At 47.8% G+C, this 25,988-nt stretch overlaps 1 protein-coding gene and 1 long non-coding RNA gene across 16 annotated transcripts in view; one reads left to right on the forward strand and one right to left on the reverse strand.

The window, feature by feature from the left end:
• The window catches only part of MTSS1 (MTSS I-BAR domain containing 1), a 166,402-nt gene that overhangs the window by 31,298 nt on the left and 109,116 nt on the right, over positions 1 to 25,988 (reverse strand). For all 15 annotated transcript variants that reach the window (XM_082433183.1, XM_082433189.1, XM_082433191.1 and 12 more), the window contains 3 exons: positions 4,448 to 4,532; positions 1,855 to 1,946; positions 400 to 474 (listed from right to left, as the gene is read on the reverse strand). In XM_082433183.1, the coding sequence (XP_082289309.1) occupies positions 400 to 474; positions 1,855 to 1,946; positions 4,448 to 4,532 (252 nt within the window). The remainder of the gene's footprint in view (positions 1 to 399; positions 475 to 1,854; positions 1,947 to 4,447; positions 4,533 to 25,988) is intronic.
• The window catches only part of LOC309646717, a 400,316-nt gene continuing 384,029 nt past the window's right edge, over positions 9,702 to 25,988 (forward strand). Inside the window, exon 1 of the long non-coding RNA XR_014255557.1 lies at positions 9,702 to 13,715. This is a non-coding gene — a long non-coding RNA (uncharacterized lncRNA). The remainder of the gene's footprint in view (positions 13,716 to 25,988) is intronic.

Below are 25,988 nucleotides of genomic sequence, written 5' to 3' on the forward strand. Positions count from 1 at the left end.
GGTTTTGGAGATTATAGGCTGTGAAGGATAGAGGAGAAAATGACGTAATTTCTGCAATAATTACTATACAACATTTGCAAAGAGGCTTTTATGCATTATCCCAAGCCTTCCAAGAAATTTACAGGTCTCATCACAACACACAATAAGCATGGAAACTGTCAAATTTTGGAGACCGGGTGGGGGGAGGGAATGAGTCAAGTACAACTTTGCAAGGGTCTCAAATTAATAGATATTCTGCACTTGGGGACTTCAGTTCAGATAGATTCTATTAGCTCCTATCTGTTCACAGGACCATTACATGTAAGGCAGTCTGATTGAAGACTTTCCACTTCAAAGAAAAATCAAGCACGTGCTCATTTTCCCCAAGTAACACATTAACAGCAGAATTTGCAGAATTACCTTTTTTTGCTTTCTTCTGCAGTTTCAGTGTATCTGAGGACTTCTTTTTTATCTCTTGGCGAGCTTTTTTATATTCTAAGAGAAAGCAGAATATTGAATAATTTTACCACTTAGCTCAACAGAAAACACTTTAGCAACAGCCACTGCTTTCATCACCAAAAGCATAAACTATGACATGCAAGAAACAGCTTTACTGGAATACGAAATGATAAAAATCTCACGAGGACATTTTACAGCAAAGGGGCTATATGAACACGAAAACCAACAAAATGCACCGGGGTCTTTCCCTACAGTATTCATTCATACCAGCTTTGAGGAAACACGGTACCCAGGAACATTTTAATAAAAATTTTAAAATTCACAATTTCTCAGCTTAAGTATCAGGAAATATTTTCAGTATTATCTACTTTCCCAAGGCCCAAATCCACAGTGCTTCATTCCAAAACGAACCCACCTGGCAAGACGCTGGCCAAATGTTACAATTCAGAAAAGAACGCCTCAGACTACAGCAGGAGAAACCAGACCACATGGAAAAGAACTGGGAAAGGCCCAGCTGCCTTACTTTCACATTAGGACCAAGGCCAGACACTGTGGACACGGAGGAGGCGCAGCCCGCGTGACTCACATCCCCACCTGCCACTTCCTCTTCCCCCACCAGCCTACACCCACCCTGGACTTTTCCATCTCTGTTGTTGGCATCTCCGTCACCCAGGCATGAACATCTGAAATGACAGTCACCTCTGATACTTCTCTCCTTTGCTACCCTTATCAACTAATCACCAACTCGACCAGTTCCCACAAAGCCATCCCCGACCTTTCCCTCCCACCAGTCCTGAGCCTATCAGAGCAGGGTTCTCTCTTATATGCTCTTGGTAGCACCTATTAGTCAACCCTTTCCGGTTTCATCCCCTCAGATCTGCCCACACGCTTTCCCTCCACCACACTTACTGCAGGTTGTATGATCCGTGGAGCAAGGTCTCCTGCCCCTTCCATACCACCAGCACCCCACCCTTCGGCTCCAGGAAGACTGACAGGGGTGGCGTCTGCCTGGACCATTCTGTCCCCAGACCTAGCACAGGAGGTACTGAGACCCACTGATTGAAGGTTAGCCTACATCATTAAAAGTTTGGTTTTCACAATGTGCTGAAATGCCCTAAGTGCGTCTCTGGCATTTAAGCCTGCTGTTACAAATCACTTTTAATTCAGCTGATCACAAATAATGTCACGGAGCACAATCAGGCTACCCACTGAGCGATGCTTCATGCCCAAAACCCAGCACTGAGTCCTGCAATGGGATCACTTTTGACCCCTCATCCTCCAACACTGAGATGTCCACAGGAGCAGTGGGGAAAGAGCAGGTCCTCAGGGTGACATCAATGAACCCAGCAGAGGCACAGGCAGCAGCCGGCAACATGCCACCTGAGACTAATGTGCATCAGCCGCCTTGCCCAGTACCTTTTGCATGGTCTTTATCCAGCTGGTTGGCCACTTTCTTCCATTCTTCCATCTGCTCTTGAAGTGGGTTTATCAGACAATCGATTAAAGCACTTGTACCAAAAGAGAAAGAAAAGGAGACATTAAACAGACACATTCTGTTGTCAAGGTTTACACTCAGTTGTCAAAACGTACCTGAATCACAATTACCTGAAGCAAAACAAGGCAGCATACTAAGCCCAAGTTCACATCCAAATCCCCCAATTTCACAGCAACCGCGTCCTCAGGAGGCTTTTCAATGACTGTTAAGAAGCTGTACACGTGACTGGTGGGCGTGACCTCTTCTCATGGCCCCTTTTTCCATTCCCACACTCGTATTAACAAGCAACGCTGCAGATCAGTGGGGTCACACCTCTGGCTGCACAAGGGAACCAGCTGGTGAGCTTTTTTTTTTTTTTTTAGATGAAAGTTACTTTATTTTTATTTTATTGTATTTTATTTTTTTTTGGCTGTGTTGGGTCTTCGTTTCCGTGCGAGGGCTTTCTCTAGTTGCGGCGAGCGGGGGCCACTCTTCATCGCGGTGCGCGGGCCTTTCACTATCGCGGCCTCTCTTGTTGTGGGGCACAGGCTCCAGACGTGCAGGCTCAGTAGTTGTGGCTCACGGGCCTAGTTGCTCCACGGCATGTGGGATCTTCCCAGACCAGGGCTCGAACCCGTGTCCCCTGCATTGGCAGGCAGATTCTCAACCACTGCGCCACCAGGGAAGCCCTGGAGAGCTTTTAAAAGTTGAGGACACCTGGGCCTTACCCCATACCTGATAGAAACCTGGAGGGTGGGGGGCCAGCATTACCTTTTTTAAAAAAGGCCCACATGATTCTGACGTGCATTCAGGATAATAAGTCATGAATGTAGACTGCGGACAGCCTAGGGAGGATCAGAGGGGTGAGGGGTCTCCAGGTACATCCCTTCTTATTTTGTGCACTCTCCCAAACAGACTGCAGTTAAATGAGTGGAAAGGTAGCCCTCAACAGAGAGGAATCATGAGTCAGGGGAGCCGGTGTTTTTTGTGCAATGGAAGTAGAATCGACCCGATCCTACATTATAGAGATGTTGTTGAGAACTTAGAGAATGCCCATAAACTGTCTGAATGGCATTGGTGAGAACTGCAACAAAGGTATTCTCAGACTGCTTTTTGATCCTGGGCCTCCTGAAAATCTCCAAGCTTTTGGTACCACCCCCGCTTCTCTTACCAGGGTCTAGTGGCATCACCCCCCTCGCACGCGCATCCTCTGGCCTCACTTCCTCCAGCTCTCTGTCCAAATCTTCCTTCTGAACAGAGACACTCCCTAACCAGCCTGTGTCCAAGAGCCGCCACCCACCTCATCCCGTGTGTTCCTCCTCCTGTCACTCAGCACCGCCTGACATTCTATCAGGTTTACATAAGTGTCTGGAGCGTAAGCTTCATGAGTGCAGGATGTGTTTCCTACTCAGGGCTATGCCCTGTACACCTAAGACAATGCCGGCACATAGTAGGTGCTCAATACACCGTGGCTGTTGAATTGGCATCTCTTCATCACTAAAATGGAATGAGGTGTCACAGGACTGGCCCCAGAATAAACAAGATGACGTGTGTGGGAGGTGGCGCAGGGGGTGCCATCTCGGGGAGCACTCCCCAGGGGCGAGGAGGGAAGGAGGAAGCCAGATTTTATCACACGCTCCAGCAGGTGCTTTCCACTGTGTGGACACTGCGTGCATCTGCACAAGAACCCTTTAGAGATTCCTACGCCCATCTGACAGGGGCTGAGAGCCCAGCCCAAGATTACGGCATGTCAGCGGCCAGCCCGGGGTTCAAACCTAGGCCCGGTTGACTCCAAGACTAGGTGTTTCCCACTACATTCTGCAGCCTCCTGAGGTGGTCCTGCAAGAGGGTCAGAGGGATTCCACCGTGACAGCCTCTCACGCAACTTGCAATTCACAAAGCAGAGCGGTGCAGAAGTGCTGAATTATGCTGATCTCTTTGGGATAACGTCCCACTCTCACTGGAACACTGGTGACTGTAGACCCCCGTGCCAGCCACTGCCATTTCTACCCATTCTGGACGCTTGTGAAACAGACAAGAGGCTGGCAGTGTGGAAGGTTCTATGAGCCACCCCTGCCCTCCTCGGCGGGCCTGGAGGACATACACAGGTCCCGGGTAACAGGACAGCAGTGCACGCCTCACCCTCCAGTACGGCAGCTCCTCTTCCTACGAGGTCCCTGCAGGGGTGGGGGACCCAGAGGTCTCAGCAGGGCGCTCGGTTCCTCACAGTGATGGAGCGTGAGGAGAGACACACAGAGAAGATCCCAGAGCGGGGTGCAGGCTCCATGAGGCAGGGACCCAGGCTGTCTGGTCCTTCACTGGAGCCCCAGGGCCCAGACCGCTGCCTGGCAGATGCCCAGCCAAATACTTGTTCAGTGAGTGAGCAGAGGGGCGGGCTGTGATGAGAGATGGGCTGCGGGGATTTAATGTTATGGGGAAACCAGTGCTGCTTGAGGCAAGTTAGGCTACGTATCACCGCTTCCTCAACCTGAAATCAGCAAGGGCGTCTGAGATCTAGGGAAACACGGTCCTCACCTGGAAAACTGCCTCAGCTTGGCTTCTATGCTCCGATGCCTCATGCACATCCTGGTTAAGGCCGAGCCGATCTCCCTGGTACCACCTGGAAAAGCAACAGAAGCAAACATGAGGGACAGAAGACAAGGAGGAATCACTGAGATCCTTAGAGAATGAAAGAATTAAAAAACTAGCCAGATTTCACCACGTTATAAAACCCAAGCCACGGTCTTTCAGACTTCTCACCAGGCTTGTGTACGCAGATGTAAACATATACATATGGCTACATATCTTGAAATCATCATCAAAACAAAAGCTACTTTTACTATATACGATACCCTCTAATATTTTCTATTCTGTTTTTTTTTTTTTTTTGGGTTTTGATGCTGATTGTGACCCAGAAGTTGATTTTACAACCCACTCATGAGTCTGAAAAATACTTCTCAAGGAAGATGATTAAAATAGTATCTAACATAGTATCTGATATTTAGGGGAAAGCTGTAGTTTTGTTTTATTTTTTCCACTTCTGGCAAAATAATCCTCTTAGCATTATTCAGAACCACCAATGAAGCCACTCCATAAAGCCACATATTCTAGAATACAAGTAATGTAGAGAAGAGCAGGGCTAAAAAGCAAGATGAAAGAGCAGGGTATGTTTTTTGATGGGTTTGGGTAACACCAGAGAGAGAAGTCCTCAAACGCAGCAAATGTCGAGGAAGTTGAAATACAGCTTAGTGTTCCTGAAATTCTTGTCATACTTTTCCCTTCAGGCACACCCTTTTCTAAGATTATTTTTGAAGTTCCCTTCCTTCCTCCCCTTAGAAACAATGCTTAAATCAGCATTTACTTGGGCGTGGAGGAGGGGGAAGCAGACTGTATCTAAAGATGGTAACTCTGCACTGAGTACTGGAAAGCACAATTACAAATGCTATGAAAACACTGGGGCTCATGAAATCAGAGGGAAAAGTGTCCCCAAATACATTATTTTGTTTTTAATTTTTTTTTTTACAGACAAGGCCTTCAAGGGAAAGCGCAGTAATTTATGGCAGGTTTAACCAAATCAAGTTAATAGGAAAAACATTCCCTCCCCTATTAGTACTTGTGACATTATTATGGGCTGTATTTTCCGCTCTGCCTTCTCTCCTAGAAATGCCAGTGTGATGCTTCACTTCCACCCGTTTTCCATTTTATTCTGCAAAACTATCAGGTTTCCAGAACCAAAAAATAAAGTAATAATGGTGATACCTATTTAATATTTCTATATTTTATTTTAGTCTGAAAAGAAGCCTTCTGGAGCAATTCTTCCATTCCTCTAAAACAGGGTTTCGCAATCTGAACCCTACTGACACGTAGGGCCAGGATGATTCTTTGTTAGGGGGCCATCCTTTGCGTTGTAGGATGGCTTGCAGCCTCCTGGCCTCAACCTACCAAAAGCCAGTAGCAGCCCCCCAGCCTGTGATATCCAAAAATGTTTCCAGACAGTACCAAGGGCTCCCTGGGGAGCAAACTCTCCCCCAGTTGAGAAACACTTCCGTAAAAGAAACTGAGTAAGAATTAAAGGTCATCTGAGGCTGACTTTCTAAGCGGCCAGAAGTGTAAACTGTTGCCCTAGAGCAACTGGCACCTGCCAGGAGTTCGTGACCACCGGAGCCTCACCATCTACACTGCAGCTTGCACCTCTCCACCCGGGAAAACCAGTAGAGGGCGCTGTTTTCACATGAGCCACTTGCCTTCTGGGCTCACTTCAGGTTCTTAAGCCTTTACTGCTTATAAGCAAGGACGAGGAACACTTAATCCGCAGGGAAATATCTCTTATTTTTCCTGGGCCTTCATTTAATTAAAAGTTAATAACCTGGCCACACAAGGAAACTGGCACACTCATTCACAGCTGGCAAGAGTGTAAACTAGCACTTTTCTGGAGGAAAATTTGGCAGCATGTATCAAGGAATGCCTTAAAAACAAGCCCCCTCTTTGACCCAGCAATTCTACTCCTAGAAATTTTACCAGAGGAAAAAATTAAGGGTGAGAGCAAATCTTTACCTATGAGGACAGTCACTGAAATGTTGCTTACGGCAGTAAAAACTGGAAATAACATCCCATTCTAGGGAGCAGGTTGAATAAACCCTAGGACATAGCCACACAACGGACGAGGACGCAGTCACCCAAAGTGCTGGAGAGCGATGGTTCAGGTCCCAGGAAGTGAGTCATTTGTAGAGACCTGAGGATGTGCTGGGCCCTGGGATGAGTGCTTTGCACACGTGAGCTCATTTAATCCTCCCAACAAGCCCAGGTATGCTGGTGTTACTATCATCCCAGACAGGAAAAACACCTTCCGTAATTTGGCCAACGTCACCCTGCTAGTAAGTGGGATTCTATCCTAGGCCAAATCTCCGGAGTCCATGCATTTAACCACTCAGCACATGGCACTTACTACAGACAAAGGGAGATGGGAAAGGGCAGAGCCAAGAGCCCAAAACACTCCGCTAAGCTAACTTAACTACACACTCTTATGGATGTTGAGGCTTTAGGGTCCAGCTCTCAAATTTTTGTTCCTGAGCCTAGAACTGTTGAATTGGCACCACGGGAACTAAGCTCCAATCTTTGCTAAGCTGTTACACAGAGCTAAGTGAGCGAGAGCTGCTTCGTTGATTACCCGTGAGTTTGAGTTTCCTCAAAATAAAATTCTGCAGCTGGAAAAGATCACCTCAGAGCTCAGCTCCCTGACCCCATCTCTCTGCTCCCGATTTCTGTTAGCTTCCCAGGTATGTTCATACACTGCCACTGGTCATTTATCATCCCCAGGAAAGCCCAAGGCTTCCCAGAAACAGCTGAACTGTGGGATGAGAACGAGCAGTTTCTACACATGCTGTGTGCAGCCCACCACTGTGCCCTGTGGCGCAGGGCTTCCTGTGAGAGAAGGAAATGAAGAACCAGAGCACACTCCCAAACTGCAGGGTCTCTGTCCAAGCGGCACGAGGGCAGGGGACAGGCAGCTGACATCCTCCGTGGACCCCAGGACCCAACCATTAGAATTACTGCTGATCTCAGCCACGCAGGGCCCTCTAAAAATAGCTCTATCTATGGATGTGCTTAACAGGGTCTTCTGCTCTTCCTGACCCTTGCTAAGAACTAAAAAAAAAAAAAAAAAAAAAAAAATCAGCAGGTTTGAAAAAGCTTCAGAGGAAGCTGGCTTTAGTTACAAAGCCAGAGCAGACATCTGGAACAGCTCTGAGCTGACAGAGAGAATATTTATGGAATCAAATGACTGCGATGTACTCAGCAGCTTGCGAGTAAGGACAAGATCTTACTTGTTTCTGTTTTCCCTGCACCCAGCACTGGTGCAGACCGAAGAAACCAACATAGACCACTTGGAGAGCATTTTTTTTTTTGCTATACCTGGAGGCGGAGCAAGGGACTGGGTTTGTCTTTCGTTTAACACATAAATATTTGTGTATCATCTTTGGCACACAATAGAAGACTCAAAATAAATACAAGATCCTTCTTATCTTACAAAAGGTCTATACTGATTCAAGGTCAGCCTGGAGAAACAACGGTGTATTAGTTTTTTTTTAATTGCAGTATAGTTGATTTACAATGTTGTGTTAGTTTCTGGTGTACAGCAAAGTGATTCATATCTATATATTCTTTTTCAGATTCTTCTCCATTATAGGTTATTACAAGATATTGAATGTAGTTCCCTGTGCTGTACAGTAGGACCTTGTTGTTTATCTAATTTTCTATTGTTGCTGTAATAAATTACCACAAATTTAAATTTATTTAAATTTTAAATATATTAAATTTAAATTTATAAATATTTTAATTTAAAGCAGCACACATTTATTATCTTACAGTTCTGGAAATTGGAAGTCCAAAATCAATTTCTCCAGGCTAAAATCAAGGTGTCAGGAGGGCTTTGTTCCTCTGGAGGCCCAGAGAATCTGTTTCCTTGCCTCTTCCAGCTTCTACCGGCCGCCTGCATTCCCTGGCTCCTGGCACCTTCCTCCACCTTCAAAGTCAGTGGCGTCACAACTTCAGTCTTCTCTAACCTCTGCTTCCGTCCTCACATCTTCTCTGACTCTGATCCTCCTTCCTCCTTCTTATAAGAACTCTTGTGCTGTACTGGACCCACCTTAATAATCCAAGATAGTCTCCCCCATCTCAAGATCCTTAGCTGAATCATATCTGCAAAGCCCCTTTTGTCATGTACAGTAACATATTCACAGGTTCTGGGGTTGAGGACCTGGGTATTTGGCGGGGCATTATTCTGCCTACCAAAGATGAATAGGAGTTGTTAATTTGGGGAGAGTGCACGGGGCACTATGGTCCACTCTCCAGAGTCCATCTATTCCTCCCCAGAGGATTAATCAGGGCCAATGATCTAATGCCATCCCCTTTGGCAGTGGCTGGTTCAGGGATGAGACAAAGATGGAGAGGTTGATGGGGAGGCCTTTGGGGGAAATATCCCTATGTCCCTGATCTTTTTTTTTTTAATAAATTTATTTATTTATTTATTTTTGGCTGTGTTGGGTCTTCGTTGCTGCGTGCAGGATTCAGTAGTTGTGGCACACGGGCTCAGTAGTTGCGGCACGTGGGCTCTAGCGCGCGGGCTCAGTAGTTGTGGCACACAGGCTTAGTTGCTCTGCAGCATGTGGGATCTTCCCGGACCAGGGCTCAAACCCGTGTGCCCTGCATTGGCAAGCGGATTCTTAACCACTGCACCACGAGGGAAGTCCCGAAAATGTCCCTGATCTTAAGATCAACACACCGAAGAGACCCCACAGGTCATGAATTGGAAGCAGGCTGCCCAGCTGCCATGGTCAGCCCGCTTTCTGGCCATGGCGACACCTGCCTTAGGAGGAGGCCCGTCCTGTGGACAGAACACAGAAGGAGCCCGAGTCTCCAGTGACCTCGCTGAGCTGCCAAATTAACGCAGTGGGAGCCTGCTCTCCTGGACCTGGGGCTCCTGTTTTGCAAAGTCACACATCTCCTTATTTTTAAAGCAACTTTGATTTGGTTCTCTCTTTTGCCAGTTTAAAGAAGAGGGAAGGGAGCAACAGCCTCGTGCTTCCTCACAGCACCGGGAACCACCCCATGGCTAAAAGAAATATTAAGTCCATCATTCGCTGCTGAGAGAGGCACAGATACTTTATGACAAACATCTTCATTCTTTTCAGTGTGATACATGTTAAGAACTTTCTCCTATAACAAGCAAAGGTTTTTATGATAAATTAGTGAAAAATAAGCCGACGATCAAAACTGGGTGATCTGCAAAGGAGATAATCAGTGGAAAGAAAGAAGTAAAAAGCCTAGAGGTTAGACTATCAAAGTATGAATACGGGGGCAGAATACGATGAGTTTTGCACAAGAAGACACAAATTGCACAAACATTTTATTCAGTATTGTATTAGCTTCCTAGGGCTGCTGTAACAAAGTACCCCAAACTGGTTGGTTTAAAACAACCAAAATTTATTGCCTCACCATTCTGGAAGTTAGAAGTCCAAAACCAAGGTGTCGGCAGGGCCCTGCTCCCTCTGAACCCTGCAGGAGAAGAATTCTTCCCCGCCTCTTCCTAGCTCTGGTGGTTGCTGGCGATCCACAGCTGGTAGATACATCACTCCAGTCCCTGCATCTGTCTTCACATGGCAATTTCCCTGTGTGTCTGTCTTCACGTGAGACATATGTGAAGGCATTCTCCTCTCTGCCTGTATCTGTGTCCAAATTTCTTTCTTCTTATAAAGACACCAGCTGTATTGGATTAGGGCCTACCCCAATGATCTCATGTTAACTTGATTACACCTGCAAAGACTTTATGTCCAACTGAGGTCACATTCACAGGTACCGGGAGTTAGAATGCAACTTGTCTTTTGGAGGGGAATACAACACACCCCATAGTAAGTATCTACCATACAACAAAGATTAAAGTGATTCCAAAGATGACAAAGACCTAGCCCTGGAGGGGCTCACAGACTGGCTGGGGGATCGCTATGAAATGGTGCAGGGAATGTGATTGTTGCAGCAACCCTATGAGGCAGGTACTATTGTCCTCATCTTATAAATGGAAAAATTGAGGCTCTGGATGGTTAACTAATTGTCTGAGGGCCACAGAACTGGTAAGCGGTAGAGCTAAGATCCAAGCCCTGCTTTTACGGATACCGAAAGGCTCTCTCCCACCACAACAAGCTGGAGGCATTCCCCACCGAGGACAAAGAGGCACATTAAAGTCCCAAACAGAATACAAACCTTTTAATGCCTATTGGGGGAGGACACAGGGAGGGGGGGATAAGGAGAGGAGAGCCACTGACCCACTGTTCCTTCCCCCCCCAAAGCCTGACATGGTTACACCCTCCAGACTGCCACCTGCCACAGTGGCTTTGCAGAGAGAGGCGGGCCGGTGGCATCCATCAAGTGGCATTGCCCATCCCTCCATGCCGCCTCACTGGCAGGTGGCGTCCATCTCCCCACGCAGCGGAGGACTAATGGACAGGCCATCTTGCGGTTTACAGTGTGCAGGTGGTGAACGAGGCTTGAAAAGCTGTTCTTTCAGGCTCGGCTTCTGCTGCAGGAGGGGTCAGGGCTGGAGGAAGCGAGGTGTAAGAAGTGCCTGGGTGGAAGCGCACGGCTACGATAAGGTGCTGTGCGTCTTGGCCACCCCTCTGAGCGCTGATGTTGTTGGGAGGCTAATTAAGAATCAGACGGCACCCCTGGACGGGAAAGTGCTCTCTGAAACCTCTGCAGGGGAGAGGGTCACAGGGACAGGCCCACCCAGGGCAGGTCCTGACCTCAGCACTGCTGACATTGTGGACCAGATCCGTCTTTGCTGAGGGAGCTGTCCTGGGCACTGGGGATGTTTTGGTTGGCCCTCCCCCGCGCAAGTCAAGTCGACCAGAAATGTCTCCAGACATTGTCAATTGTCCCCTGGGTGCAAAATCGTCCCCGTTGAGAAGCACTGGCCTAGGGGAACATGTGTCCACCCACCAGGAGGGGTCGCTGATTCCGGTGCCGGACCTCGGGGAGCCTCAACTGACACACTCCACTGTCACGGCAGCTGCTATGGGAGCTATTAGCTGGCTGCCCACCCCCAGCTTCACAAGCTCAGACAGGCAGCTCCTGTCCCCATAATGAAGAAAAGATTCCACTGGCCACTAGAGACACACTGATTTCAGAATACGAAATTGACATTCCCTACAAAGTCAATAGGCACAAACTCCCTCACCCACAGACTTAGGGACACAGGAATTCAACCAGAGGCAGAATGTGTTCAAGTTCAGAATATGAGAATATCCAAAGGATTACGAAAGAGCCCGAAGCCCACGGCAGGCAGAATCTAAGCACAGAAGTCCCACCATCTGTATGGTTAGGAGAACTCCTCTGTGAGGCCAACAAGAGGCAGGGGAGTAAGACACTGACCTCAAACCACTCAACGGCTTGTGACTTCTCCCCGGACACCAGCCAGCGATGCACTGTCAGCCCCAAAGCGTCTCTGAAAATCTGTGACTCTGGACACCAAACAGGCACCAAGCACACCTAACCTGGCAGGCACTCTCTTCCTGTGGATGTGTGAAACTGCTTGCTGCACCCAGTTGTTTAGAAGTTTAAAAGATCTAAGAGAGGTGGCCATGTTCCCAGGCACATAATCACCAAACATACCGAACATCAACTACACCTGTAGGTTGCCCCGTGACATATTTTTATCAGAAATCTTTTTCCAAAACGTTATGTTTATCCACACCCAATCTTACCTGTTGAGGTATAAGTGGGCCCCCTCGCCTGCCCAATGACCCCCAAAAGAGTCCTGGGGGCACCTTAGCAGCTGTATCCCACCCTCCCTCTCCTCCGTGCCACACACCTGGGTGACAGGCAGACCCTAAGCAGCCTGCAAGCCGCAGAGCGTCCGAAGCAGCCGCGTTCCCACTGTGGCTGATTTGGAGTCTTAGCACAAACTCCTTGGCATCTCCCGAATTAGCGTGAGGGTCAGGAGGAAAAGCAGTAGAGCCCAAGGGTTAAGAGCTTGGCTCTGAAATCAGACAATGTGGATTCAAAGCCCAGCTCTCCCATTCGCCAACTGCGTGACCTTGGGAGGGTCTAACTTGCTTAGATTCAAATGCTGATGACTGTACTCCAAAAAAACGGTTATGCCAATTGGTGTTTCATGTCATCTTTGTTGCATATAAATACCACATCCCAAATGCATCATCTGTAATTTCCAGTTGGGGCTTCTTGTGAAACAATCTGAGGTATCCTAGATTCTTTTTTTTTTTTTATGATTTTTGTCCCGGATCTTTTACAACTGCCTCATCCATATTTAATTTGATGGCAATATATATATTTTTTGAAAAGCAACTTGCTTTTTTGTCTTTCTAAACATTCCACTTATTCTGCAGAAACAACCAATCTTGATTTTCACACTCCTATCCCAAAGATTTATGTACCTTATAAGTAAATAATGTAATGACATACAATTGGCATATACAGGTTTGGGAACACACACAACTGACCCTTGGTTAAGCTGACAGCTCAGGTAGAAGAAGTGTGTGGACACAGAGAGACGCCTACTTAGCTTCGAGCTTGTTGCAGGCAGGGGTTGGTATATTTTATAGAGAAAATAAAGAGGCCTGGTTACATCGATGGGCCAATTAAGTAGGGCTTTGACGTAGCAATAATCAGCCAAGTCCTACAAAAAGGTGAAGGCCAGAGTAATTCACTCAGGCCCGGCTGGGGTGGCCATCCACGACGATGCGCTAGCCAGCGTGCAACAGCCCTCACTTCTCCCGCATCTAACATCGCCCTTCCCCGAGGAGCTAGCTAACGGGTACACAGAAGGCAAGGTAAGAGTACAAAGGAACAAAGCCAGAATTGTTCCACTGGGGCTCAGGGTGGGCCGCCCCCAAACGTGCCATACTGGCATATTGATTAGTTTGAATTAAAGTTACTTAAGAAATGGCCAGTGCAAGAGGGACACTCTGACCCTCCTTTCTGTCTCCCTGAAAGCAGGGAAGACATCTCTCACGTGAAAGGTGCCCTCCCTGCATCTGAAAGTAGAAGGACACCCTTTTGGCCAGAGAGGGGGAATGTGGGCCAAGAAACCTTGTTACTTCTTTCATTTACTACGCCAAAACCAAACTCTGTTTAGATTCTTCCCTAACTGGGCACACAAAACCTACATTTCTTTGTCCTGTCAATTTCTTACAAATTTATCGGTTTTTTTGTCTAAAAAGTCTCAAAGTTGCCTGCTTTGGCCCTTTTGTTGGTCCCATTTCTATGAGACCTCCATGCACCCGAATTAAAATGTGTGTCTTTTTCTCCTGCTAATCTGTCTTGTGTCAATTTTATTATTAGTGCAGCCACAAGGACTCAAGATAGGTAGAGGGGGGATCGTCCACCTCCTTGACAGTTCCCTCTTCCCAAACATCTTCGAAGACCAAAGGCCAAGAAGGAGTAGTCCAGAGGGCCCGCCGGGGAAGGATCTCCTCCTTATCAGCAGTTATGCACCAACCAAGTGGTCACTGGATGGAACTCAAAGCTGTAGCGCTGAGAGGTTCACGGTCAAGCAACTACAATGAGTCCATCTCTCGGGGGCCCACACCTTCCTGGTTAACCAGCTTCTAAAGGTGCCCCCAGCCCGAGATCTCTCTTTGTTGTTTATTTTCATGTCACAAAGCTCAAGACCGTTGTGTCATCAGCCTCCTCCTAACAAAGAATGGAAAGGAAAGTTCCTATGGAATCCAGGACCACTTCTGCAATGACCTGCGGCAGGTTGCGGGTTCAGCAAACGAGGAAAGAATGTCTCACTCTCCTTCCTCTCAAGCCCCTGCTCTCAGAGCCCAGAACCCTGAAATGTCAGGTGCCTTTTCACCTTGACGGCAGGCAAGAGGGCAGCCTGGGCAGCGCATCACAGGAGCCACGTCTGCGTGTAGCAGCCGCCACTCTGGCCGGCCCGGCGGGCACACCATCTGCCAGCCCGGGGGGTGCCGGGGGAACCCACGGTTCTGCAACCGCCACGCCAGCGTCACGCCTGACGGTGAAGCTAGTGTGCCCGAGGATGCTTTCAGTTCACAAGCTTAAGTGCTGGTACACGGACTGCGAACGGTAGAGTGAGAGAGTCTCAAAGTGGCACCTGGGTGTGAGCCTGAATTCTAAGAATAAAGAAGGGAACTCAATTCTGATGCCCGAAGAGGCTCAACCATGACGCCCAGCTAACGAAGACCACACTTCACCCAAATGTTCAGTCCAAGGGACCGAGTCCAAAAGGCCATTAGATGGACCCCTACAGTGAGACCAACAACAGGGTCAGCAGGGAGCCCTCGGGCACTCCAGGCAGGGGACCAGCAGGACCTCAGCTGGAGGCCGGCACACCTGCTTGAGGTTCTAGGCAGCGGATCTTCCAGGTGACCTCCAGGCTGGATTAGATGAGCCCCCTTTAGCGCTGTAAGAAAAATGATCTTATGGCAGCTGGGATGCTGGAGGAGAGACAAGGGGCGTTCCTATATGCCACAAACACTACTGTGTTCGACGCTACTGTGGTCTGACTCTTGGACTGTCAGCGGAGGAGACAACCCCTGCCCTCCTGGGACGCAGCTCATCTAAACTCGGAAGCCACTGATTTCAGGGTGACCTTAGGGCTGGGAGGTGCCTCGGAAAACTCACGAAGCAACAGATCAGTGGTTCCTTACTGCTCGGCGCCCAACGCTTGCCTTTAATGAGCAGAGAAGCTCCGGATGCCCCCTCAGGAGTCCCTCACTCACTGCCGTTTCTCTTGCTCAGGGAAATGCATCCGCGTCCTTCACTGTGTCCCTGTGAGAAGGCTGGTTCCTGTCGGGGGCACTGTCATTTTCATTAAAGGTCTAAGGAGGCACTCAGGGTATTAAGAATATCAAAAAAACAAACTGTTTCTTCTGGCTTCCTCAGCATTTTATTTTTATTCTTGGGCGCAGACAGATGGACAGCGGAGAGGTGGCATCATTTAATGCCCTGTATCCGTTTAACTACAGGGAAGGAAGGGAAAGGGATAAACAACTAGTTCCTGGTATTATGAGTTACCATACAGACCATCTATCATTTATATCAGCCACTCAGTAGAGACGCTGGTCATCCATAAATCACTGAAGAATATCCAAACACCTTATGCTAGTCCTTAAAATGGTTTCAAAACTATCCAAACATTTCTGTGTGTGCTATTTAAATCACCGAAATATTCTTGCAACAAATACACAATTTGATTTCAAGGAAACGAACGAATGAGAAACATGAATAATATTTTAAGCAGTGGAAGGATCTGTCCCTTTGTCTTCAGAGGGTTACTTAGGACAAAAGTGGAAAAACTTAAAAGATTTTCAAAAATAAACCCGGAAAGCTCCTGGACAAAGGAAGCCTGACTTCCCTTTTGCTACAATGGCAGTCCTAACATGCTTCCATCCTCAAGGAGGAGAAAAACATGCAGCGTTTCCTGTTCAGAAACTGTATTCTTGGGCTACTGTATGTGGCTGAGATGTGTGGGACAAGCCAGCTGGTGTTCACGGGGCACCTAATACTGCGCATGCAGCAAATGCTGGGGAGGATCGGCCACAGGTTTTGGGAAGACGCACACGCGGGGTACCCACACGCGGGGTGGAAGATACTGCAAACTGTTATCAGCTGACAATCTTTCAGCCAATCTCACACTTCCCAGCTTCTCTCACTTCACGACGTTTCAAAAAGCAGAGGAAACAAGAAAGAAAGAAAAAAAAAAACTACACACAGTCCCACCACCATCTGGTGGCTTCAGACCAGCAAGCACGAGATTCTGGCATGCACGGTACTGGCAGCCACAAAGACCAATATTCCTCTTCTTATGTTGCTGTTTCAAAAGCGAAGTGAGAACGGTAATATGGAAACACAAAAACAGGACACGCTCGCACTTCTAGGAAAAACCCTAGTAAGAGCAAAGGCGTTCCGACAGGGACTCTCCCCACCTTCATTTCTGATGGAATGGCGCCTGGCTGAAAAGTACTGCGGGAGTGTCACCTGGGAAATGCCGCCGGCTCCCCGACATCTGCCACCATGAACTCCTGCTGCCGGGGTCTGCCTCTGCCGTATGGGTGCAGAAAGATGCTCCCGCTGGAGCCAGGCGTGAGCAACTCGAGGACGCCAACGCGTGCCAGCAACGCAGATGTGGGCTGATGTGCAAAACCACACGTCGTTTTCTTAGCTCATGAAATTGAACTGTCAGGCAGATAAGATGCTCGCAGCCACTGATCTGAGCATTACCTCCCAGGCGGCTTTCAGGGATAAATCTCAAGGTGGCTTGAGGAATATGGAAGCAGAGGAGGGCAGTTCGTGTTTTAGGGGTCAGAGTTAACAGCCTGAGGCACCCATCTCCCCCAAAGGGTTGAGACCCCAGAAAGTGAACCCTTGATGCCTCTTTAGCTGCTCCTTTGGCTCTGCTTCTGTTGGTGACCAGACTCCTTGTGACAGAGATTATCCTTAGAACAGTTTATCCTAAAACCTCCAGTATCTAGAGTCAGGTTACCCTTGTGTGTTGCTGGCCTAAGAGCTACTCTATTCTTTTAAGGGGCTTCTATACCTCCCTGAACTACGCCAGAATGTGCTGACTTTACCATCTCTCAGGAAGCAATCTTGCTGCTTTCCAAATTATTAAGAGTAGCTACCATTTACTGAGCGTTGGCAATCTAACAGGCACTTGCAAGCACACTGTATTCAATTTTTAAAATCTCATGATACTCCTTCTATAGGTATCATTGTAAGGTAAGGATTATTATCCTCATTTTACAGATCAGGACAAGGGGGCTCAGAGAAGTTAAGTAATTTTCCCACGGTTGCACAGGAGAGGTCAGGATCTGCATCCACGGCTGAGTCCATAGTTAGAACTTTTAACCATCTGTGAAGACATCTCACTGTTGCTAACATGTACCAACATATTTGGTGGATGAGAAGTTAGGTTTTTGCTCTCCACCCCCATCCTGTGATTGAAGGAAAATAAAAAACCTGCCACCCAGACATCTGTGTTATCAGCCAGACTCAAACCACACTGCCGCCACTTCAACTGTGTGTGAGCGGGCTGGTCTGCATGCAAGGCCCTGGGATCAGGTGGGCATGGGCTGTCTCAGCATGCCTCACCTCCTGCAAGCTTCCTGTGGTACTGGGGTGCTATTTATTCGTGCAGAGGACCCTTCCCTACTTGCCAGAAGAATCTTTCCCCAAATCACCCTTTCAGCTACTGACCCATCCCAGGAAGGGCCGCTGAAGTATCGTTTCCCAGAAACGGCCATCCCTGTTTAGCCGAATTCAGCATCCCTTGGTTTTCTACAAACACTGTGTTTCTCATAAAACAGCACATAAAGTGCATATCTTTGGACATAGTAGGTGCTCAACGAACCTGACTAAGTGGGACCTGGCAGACATGCCAAGCTTCAAGTTCTAGGCCCGTAACACTGGCTCTTCCCAATTCTCTTAGTACATCTCCCTCCTCCCCACTCTTTTCTCCATCCCTACTCCACACCCCACCCATCCCTGTAATAAGGAACCCATCAGGAGAGGTTAAGATTTAAGATTCTACAGGAAAAGTGGTTGCACTTAGGCCGAGACTACACCCGTGGCACTGGAAATGCAGTCAGAGTTCCCTTTTGTAGCTAACTTTCTAGCCAAATTCACTTAAGATCATTCAAACAGACTTAATTACCATCTTAGTGTCTTCTTCCCCTCAATTTCTATTTCAAGTCGTACCTTCCCCCAACGGTTTCTGAATGAATGTCTGGATGGTTTCTGACCTAAGAGTAATTGAAACTCTAACCCTGGTACAGCCAACAGGAGGCTGACTCTTACAGCCAAACCGAGAAAGCAGGTCTAAGGCTCCAGGTGGCAAGAAAGCAGCACCGTGACACAACCAACATGTCCTTAGGACCCTACAAGCCAGGTCAGCCCTGACCTCCCATCCTCCATACGGGATGCAAACTGATTTTAGTTCCTAGTTCCCCAATTGAGTCTCAAGGTCAAGCAGTAGTAATGTGGGTCCAAAAACTATTCCTTTCCCCAATTCCCTGAGAACTCCACCACCACGCAGACCGTGCCAGGTGAAATGCAGGTGGACCAGGTGTCCTTGACTGGGAGGAGAGACACGTCGAACGTGACTGTTCACCGTGTTGCACGCCCATAGGACGTGGGGGCTTTTGCTGGGACAGGCTCCAGCTGGTGAAGCCTCCCCACCCCTGCCAGACGTCTTCCTGCCAACAGAGAAACGGCAACTCCGGGTCCAGAGAAAAGAGGAGGCTTGGGAGCATCAGACAACGTCTGAGGGCAAAGTGGCTCAATGGAAGCTGAGAGCGGGTCACAAAGTGGTCCTCGGTTCCCACTGGCCTCCATCCCTCCCCATGCCTGGGACAATAAGAAGCCTGCAGAGAACTCAGTATAAAAAGGTGGGCGTGGAGTAATGTTTCTGCTCTGCCTTGCACAGGACTAGCAACTCAGAGGCCTCCAGCACTGGCACTTAAGGATGGGATAACGGAGGGAAGGAGCGAATAAGGGGACCAGATGATCGCTAGCTCACCTCCCCGTTCCCACGCACATACACATGTTGTCACATTTGCAGCACTGTCCTGGGTTTACTACTTCTTGGGCCTGTGTCCCCCATTGATAGGTGACCTCCAGGGACAGTTTCTCACCCACCCCTGAATTCCCAGTGTCTGGCAAGATACATGACCCACCTTTGACTCAATAGGTATTTTGCAGATAAAGGAAACCAAAAAAGCAAAAAAAAGAAAAGGAAAGTTTAATAATTGGATAATATCCTATTCTGAAGAGCTGAGCTAAATCTGAGCTCCCAGGAGACGGTGCAAAGAGGTTCTTTATGAGTATTAGCCTCACCCCTGGATCCACTCTGCCATGATGTGAAGACAAAAGGGAACAGGAGTTCTGGATGGAAAAGCTGTGAACTCTGGGAGGCCTGCCTCGTTTAAGGTTCAATATCGTCTAGGGAAAGAGCATATCTAAGTGCTAATTTGATAAAGAATATTTAGACCGATGTTTGGCTATTCTGCCAACCTTTCAAATGAAATATTTGAGCACCTACTACATGCCAGCCGTTGAGGAATAATAAGAGGGTGAGTCTTCTTCCAGGTAAGAACGCACACAAAAGAAAAATAAGGAAGGCAAAACAAAGAATCGAGTCTTTTTGTTTTAAGATACGGGGTTGATAATGGACCTCAAAAATTCCCGTTAGGATGGAAGAGGGTCCATTAAAATGTTCACAATATTCCGAGCATATTTCTTTTAGAAGATAATTACTAAGAATCTCAGGAAGCTTCAGATCCCCTTATATGCTGTTAGAAAAGCCTTTGCAGGAGCAGCTCTGTTGCCATGACAACAATCACTTGGCTGAGTATAAAGGAGGACGAGGGACCTACCAGATGGTATTCTCAACAGTCAGCCCTGAGATTTTTTAAAGCCACTTTCTAAAGGACCTTCAGCACCTCGGAGTTACAGAATTTACAAGCTGAATGAGACCTTAGGAGTAACCTAGTTTTAGCAAGTCACTGCAATTTCTCTTTTCTCACCCTTGCCTGAGTTGCCTAGACTCAGCTGAAACATCTCTAGGGCCAGAGATCTTACTCTGCCCCCACCCTCATAGGAAGAGGGCAGGGAGCTCTCTCCCCCCTACCCCCATCATCCTTAGAGTGGAGTGAGCATAGGTTTAGGAAGAGAGGGAGTTATTTGAAGAAATTTTCCCTCCCCAAGCAGAAGGTTTGGATAAAGCATTCTGGCCTCTTTGGCAATGGCTGCCACTGTTCAATGAGTCTGAACAAAACAAGAACAGCCATGGAAGGTAGCTCCTCCCAGGTCTTAAGCACAGAGCTGGTTTCTAATTCCAGCCATCGAGTACTACCTGGAAATTCATAATCGTCACCTAAACAGAAAGAGTACCAAGGACTCTGGTGGTACTCAGTAAACCACTTAGGAGGCTACATATGGCAAAAACATAACCACATGGCTTCTCTCCACCTGCCGTATACACAGCGCACACGTGAGCGTGAACATACACACAAACCCACCACGATGTGCCTCTTCAGTCACCCTGCAGAGCACCATTGAGGACGGCTTCTCCCAGGGCCCTGGTCATTATTTGAGATGAATGCATGTGGATTCTTAGGTAACTCCCAGGGGGACACATCTATGTAGACCAGGACTGGGAGAAGAGGACGGGGTGAGCTGGAGGGATTGCAGGGTAAGTAATTCATAAAAGTGGGTGCAAACCTTACTGAAGGGGAAACCCCACACCTCGCCCACATGCGCTGCTATGAGAAGTGGCACGGCCTGCAGAGGAGCCTTCCAGATCAAGCCAACCTGAAGAGGCGACCTCCAAGTATCTCCTGACACCACCCCATCATGGTGAGGTACCAAGACAGCAGGTGCCCAGGAAGCTCTCCTAGGTGCCTGCTTCCATTCTGTCCGCAGCTTCCTTCAATTCACTGTGCCCTGCAGCTCACCATTTCCCAGATGGCTCTGGACACCATCTGCATCTTCCAACAGACACTCTGGGCCAGTGCAGCGGTACCTGGGACCACCACCATGAAGCAAGCTTAATGGCTCATTTCATATGCGAAAGAGTCAGAGAAGTGTAAAGGAAAGAATCTATTCTTAAACTCCAGTGTACTTGGTGCCTTATAAAGAATTTCTACCATCCCAAAAGAAAACTTTGAAAAAATGAAAAAGATTTGCATGACCTGCAGTACTCTCCTTGATACCAGACACCCAAGTGGGCTTATTTTCACAGGAACAGATTTGATATGAAGACAGCACCAGTGAGCAGGGGTCTCCCCAAAAGGCTGCCATGCAGCCCCCCAGGGTTTGCCACCAACGTTTCCAATCAGGAACCCAGCACTCCTTCGGTGCAGAACCCAGCAAACCATCTTGATAGTACTCCATCAGCAAACTTTAAAGTTTGAGGCAGGAATTAGCTCCAGTAAGAATCCGTGTCGATTCTGTGGGCATCCCAGAGAGACGGCATTACACCACTCCAAACCAGTGGTGACAACTGGGGGAGACAAAGGCAGAGAGCGGCTCCCGACCAGAAGGCGGAGGACAAAGAGGGTGGGACGGGCAGGTTAGTAGGCTTGTTCCTGGTCCAGAGAAAGAGCTGGCCCTCCCCCTCTGTGGGCCTGTCAGCCAAGTTTCCAGATGACCACGCAGGGCCACAGGAAGCGGCACAGGCGGACAGCCATTAGGTAAGAATGGCTCTGTGTCCGGATGGCTGAAAAGACCAGACCCCAGCCCTGGAGAGGCTGGTTTATTTTAGGAGACAATTACCAGTTATTACAAAGCTGAAACTGACCATTCAGGTAGAAGTCTTAGCATCGGGGACCTTCTGGTTCCAAGCAAGAAAACAGGAAAAGCTATGACATTTGAATGAGGCCAAGTATAAAGAGTGTGTCTGTGTGCATCTGTGTGTCTGGGTGTCTAGGAGAGACAGATACAGACACGAGTGAACCCAAGAGTAGGAACAGGTTAAGGCACCTGACAATACTAAACCACTAGGTTAACACAGAATTGTATTCAGCCCACAAACAAGCATTCAAAAGCAGATTAATAACGGCTTAAAAAAAGACAGAGACTAAAGAAACCCAATTTTCTTCTTATTATTATTTTTTCCAATTTTCTTATTTTTTAAGGTCAAAAGACTGAGACCCATCTGGTGGATTAATAAGCCCAGGCCACCCACCATCCAGCTGAGTGCCCCACCAGAGAAACAACCAAATCCCATATGCAGGCTATTCCTCTAATTTCATCCTTCGGGAAACAGGGAGAACGGAACCCTAGGGAACGTTTCTCTGGCCCTGGAGAGATGGCCTGTTACTGAACGCCTGCGATGGACAGTAACAGGGCCAGCCGGTCACGAATCTAGACCCAGGCCCCCGGGTACACCACCTCTCAGTTAGCTCAGGGCAAGCCAGCCAAGCAGCAGTGTCCCACCAAGGTTCGGAACTGGGTTCAGGTGTTGGACATCCCTCGTCACTGTTCCAGCTCTCCCTCCAACCAACGGTACAACCTTGGGTGATACCCACTCTGACCCTCAGTTTCCTCCTCAGACAGTACCTCCTCCACAGACCCATTAGGATTGAGAGAGATAATCCAAGTAGGATGCTGAGCACCAGGCCCTGTGCGGACGGAGTTAAGTGCGCAACAGATACTTGCTATTAACATTCAAAACCGCAGCTCTCTGTTTCCAGACCTCTTCACTGCCTTTCTGCACACAGCTTCACACAAGACTCTCTCAACTAAATCTGGTTTTGGATTTACATCTCACCTCATTCCAAAACGCATTTGAGTTTTCTGTTTAGTACCTCAGTGGCAGCAGAAATTTGTGTTATGATCAATTACGAGAAGGAGGTTACTGCCTTCAAAGACAGCCACAGGCCCTTCAAGCCTCTTGGGGCTGCTATATATGGCTGCACAGGTTGTGCACTGCACAACTCCAGGGGACACCATTCCCATAGACAATGAGTCGTGAGCATCCTAAAGTCTGGTTTCTACCCCAGTCAAGTCTGGAATGAGGTCTGAGTGGAATCTGAGTCATGGCACTGCCAGCTCTGCCATCCCCCATCCCGCACCTTCTTCTTTCCTTTCGTCTCTTGGTAAGCTTTAAAATAGACTAATTCACTCTCAGCAAAGGGACAGCTCCCACCCCAGACAGCTGGAGGACAGAATGGGATGATTATTTACTACTGAAACCTGGTTTAAACAGAGGGGAGTACCGATGGCCCACCCACATATGTTAAAAAAAAAAAAGTCACACATTAAATTCTCGGGAATTACTCAACTAAGAATGAGGTTGCAACACCCTTTTCCTCTCCTTTCTGGGTAGATGGGTAGATTTGTTTTCCTGATGTAGAGAGGACCACTCATCTTTGCCCTCATTATGGGGCTGGAAAATCATCTCTGATTTCCAAACCAACAGCAGACTCACCAGCTGACTTCAACTTACCAAAGAGGTGCATGTTCCAGAAAACTGTTTATACTTCAGCTGTTTTGGAAATAGACATGATTTTTTTCCCCCAAAGAAGCAATGTCGTGAATGGTAATTATGTTCTCAGGGTAACTGACAAACTGAACCCATTGCATATCTAACCCAGGTACTACTGAACCTAAGTGTTTCTACTGGAAAAAAGTACTCATTTTCAACTTGGGACATGGGTTTTAGTGGCAAAGAGAAAAGGGCAGAGAGAGAAAAGGAGACTCCTGCATTTGAAAGGACGACACTTCCTGCACTTAATAAATATGCTACACCCTCCACGCACAAACACCACGATGAGTCAATAAAACAGTCCTCGCTCTAAAAAAAGCTCCCAAGCCTGGAGTACAAAACGACAGCTAAATAGGAATGGATGATCCAAGGTGATAAGGTTCCAGATTTGGGGAGTCAAGGAGAGCTTGTCTAAGCTGAGACAGAAGGGCCCAGACAGGCTAAGACAGGATATTGGAGGGTCCAGAAGGTTGGGAAGATAGAGCATTCCAGACAGAGAGAAGAACATGTGCAAAGGCCAGGCAGCAAGAGGAAACAGAGTGTGTCTGGGGGCCTCTAAGGAGTCCAAAGTGGCTAGAGCATCACAGACATGGGGGTGGCTCAGAGGATGAGGCTGGAGGGAGAGGGCAGGCTTTGAAATGGTCTCAGCAATAAGGTCAAGCTTTGTGGGGCGGGTAACTTCACCCCAAGGCAAATGGGAGCCACAGAAAGGTTTAAAAGAAGGTGTATGGCCAAGAGGTGGAAGCAACCCATGTCTGCCCACGGATGATGGATAAACAAGATGTGGTATATACACACAATGGAATATGATTCAGCCTTTAAAAGGAAGGAAATCCAGTGACATGCTACAAACATGGATGAACCTCGGGGGTATGACATCAAGTGAAGAAAGCCAGACACAAAAAGGCAAATACTATATGATTCTACATATATGAGGTACCTAATATGATCAAGTTCATAGAGAAGAAAGTAGAATGGTGGTTATCAGGGGCTGTGGGCAGGGGGAAATGGAGAATTGTTTAATGGGTATAGAGTCGGTTTGCAAGATGAAAAAGTTCTGGAGATCTGTTGCAGAACAATGTAGATATATTTAACACTACTGGACTGCATAGTTTAAATGGTTAAGATGATAATTCATCAACTAATGTAAAAGTCAGGTGTGAATGGCAGAGGTCCCAGATGAAACGATCAGTCCTTGGCTATAGGTTTTTCTTTTTTCAAAAAAATAATAAAATAACAAATAATAGTCACTCACATCCATTTTAAGCTCTTTGACAGCAGGGACCGCCTCTCATGAAACAGGTGTCCACGGGCATTGGCAGGTGGAAGATCTGTGAATGAGATGCTCCTACAGGAAGTGCCTGCTTTCATGCCTGCCTGCAACGACCTACTTAAGCCTGGGGCGTTTCTGATACACATACCCGAACAACTCCTCTGTGCACTGAGTTAGTTATTTGTCTCCCCTCTCGCCTGTGTCCCTAACAGAAAGCCCAGTCCTTGGCCAGGGCCCCCTGAAGAACAGTGGTTCAAGGGCACAAGCACCAGAGTCAGAACTCGGTTCAAATCCCAGTTCCCCCAGTCCCTACCAGTCCTCACCTTCCCAAGCCTCAGTGTCCTCATCTCTAAAGTGAGGGGTAACAGTAGCAGGCTGTTGAGAGGACTCAGTGCGAAGGCACCTGTGAGACACAGGGCCAAGCACACAGTCAGCACTAACGTGCTGGCTGTTATGTGTAGGGTCCCTAACACTGTATCCAGCGCAATTAATAAAAAAAATTTTTTTAACGGTAATGTCCACTCAAAACTATTCCACAAAATGGCAGCTGTGGCTTCCAGGCCCAAGTGAAGCACTGGCAAAACCTTTCAACAAATGCAACAGTCGTACTTGGTTCATATGAATCATAACACTTCTTAAAAGCAGAGGAAGTGGGGGCTTCCCTGGTGGCGCAGTGGTTGAGAATCTGCCTGCCAATGCAGGGGACACGGGTTCGAGCCCTGCTCTGGGAAGATCCCACATGCCGCGGAGCAACTGGGCCCGTGAGCCACAATTACTGAGCCTGCGCGTCTGGAGCCTGTGCTCCGCAACAAGAGAGGCCGCGATAGTGAGAGGCCCGCGCACTGCGACTAAGAGTGGCCCCCGCTTGCCGCAACTGGAGAAAGCCCTCGCACAGAAACGAAGACCCAACACAGCCAAAAATAAATAAATAAATAAATTAATTTAAAAAAAAAAAAAAAAAAAAAAAGGGCAAGAAATCCTGACACAGGCTACGGCATGGGTGAACCTTGAAGACATTCTGCTGAGTGAAATAAGACAGTCACAAAAAGACAAATACTGTCTGATTCTACTCACAGGAGGTGTCCAGAGTAATCCAAATCATGGAAACAGAATGTGGAAAAGCCAGGGGCTGGAGTAAGAAGAAAATGGGGAGCTGTCATCTAATGGGTATAGTTTCAATCTTGCAAGATGGGCAAGTGCTAGAGACTGGCTACACGGCAATGTGAATATACTTAACACTACTGAGCTGTACACTGAAAAATGGCATTTTTTAATATAAA

The sequence above is a fragment of the Balaenoptera physalus genome, assembly GCF_965194825.1.
Source record: "Balaenoptera physalus genome assembly, chromosome: 17".
Taxonomy (NCBI): domain Eukaryota; kingdom Metazoa; phylum Chordata; class Mammalia; order Artiodactyla; family Balaenopteridae; genus Balaenoptera; species Balaenoptera physalus.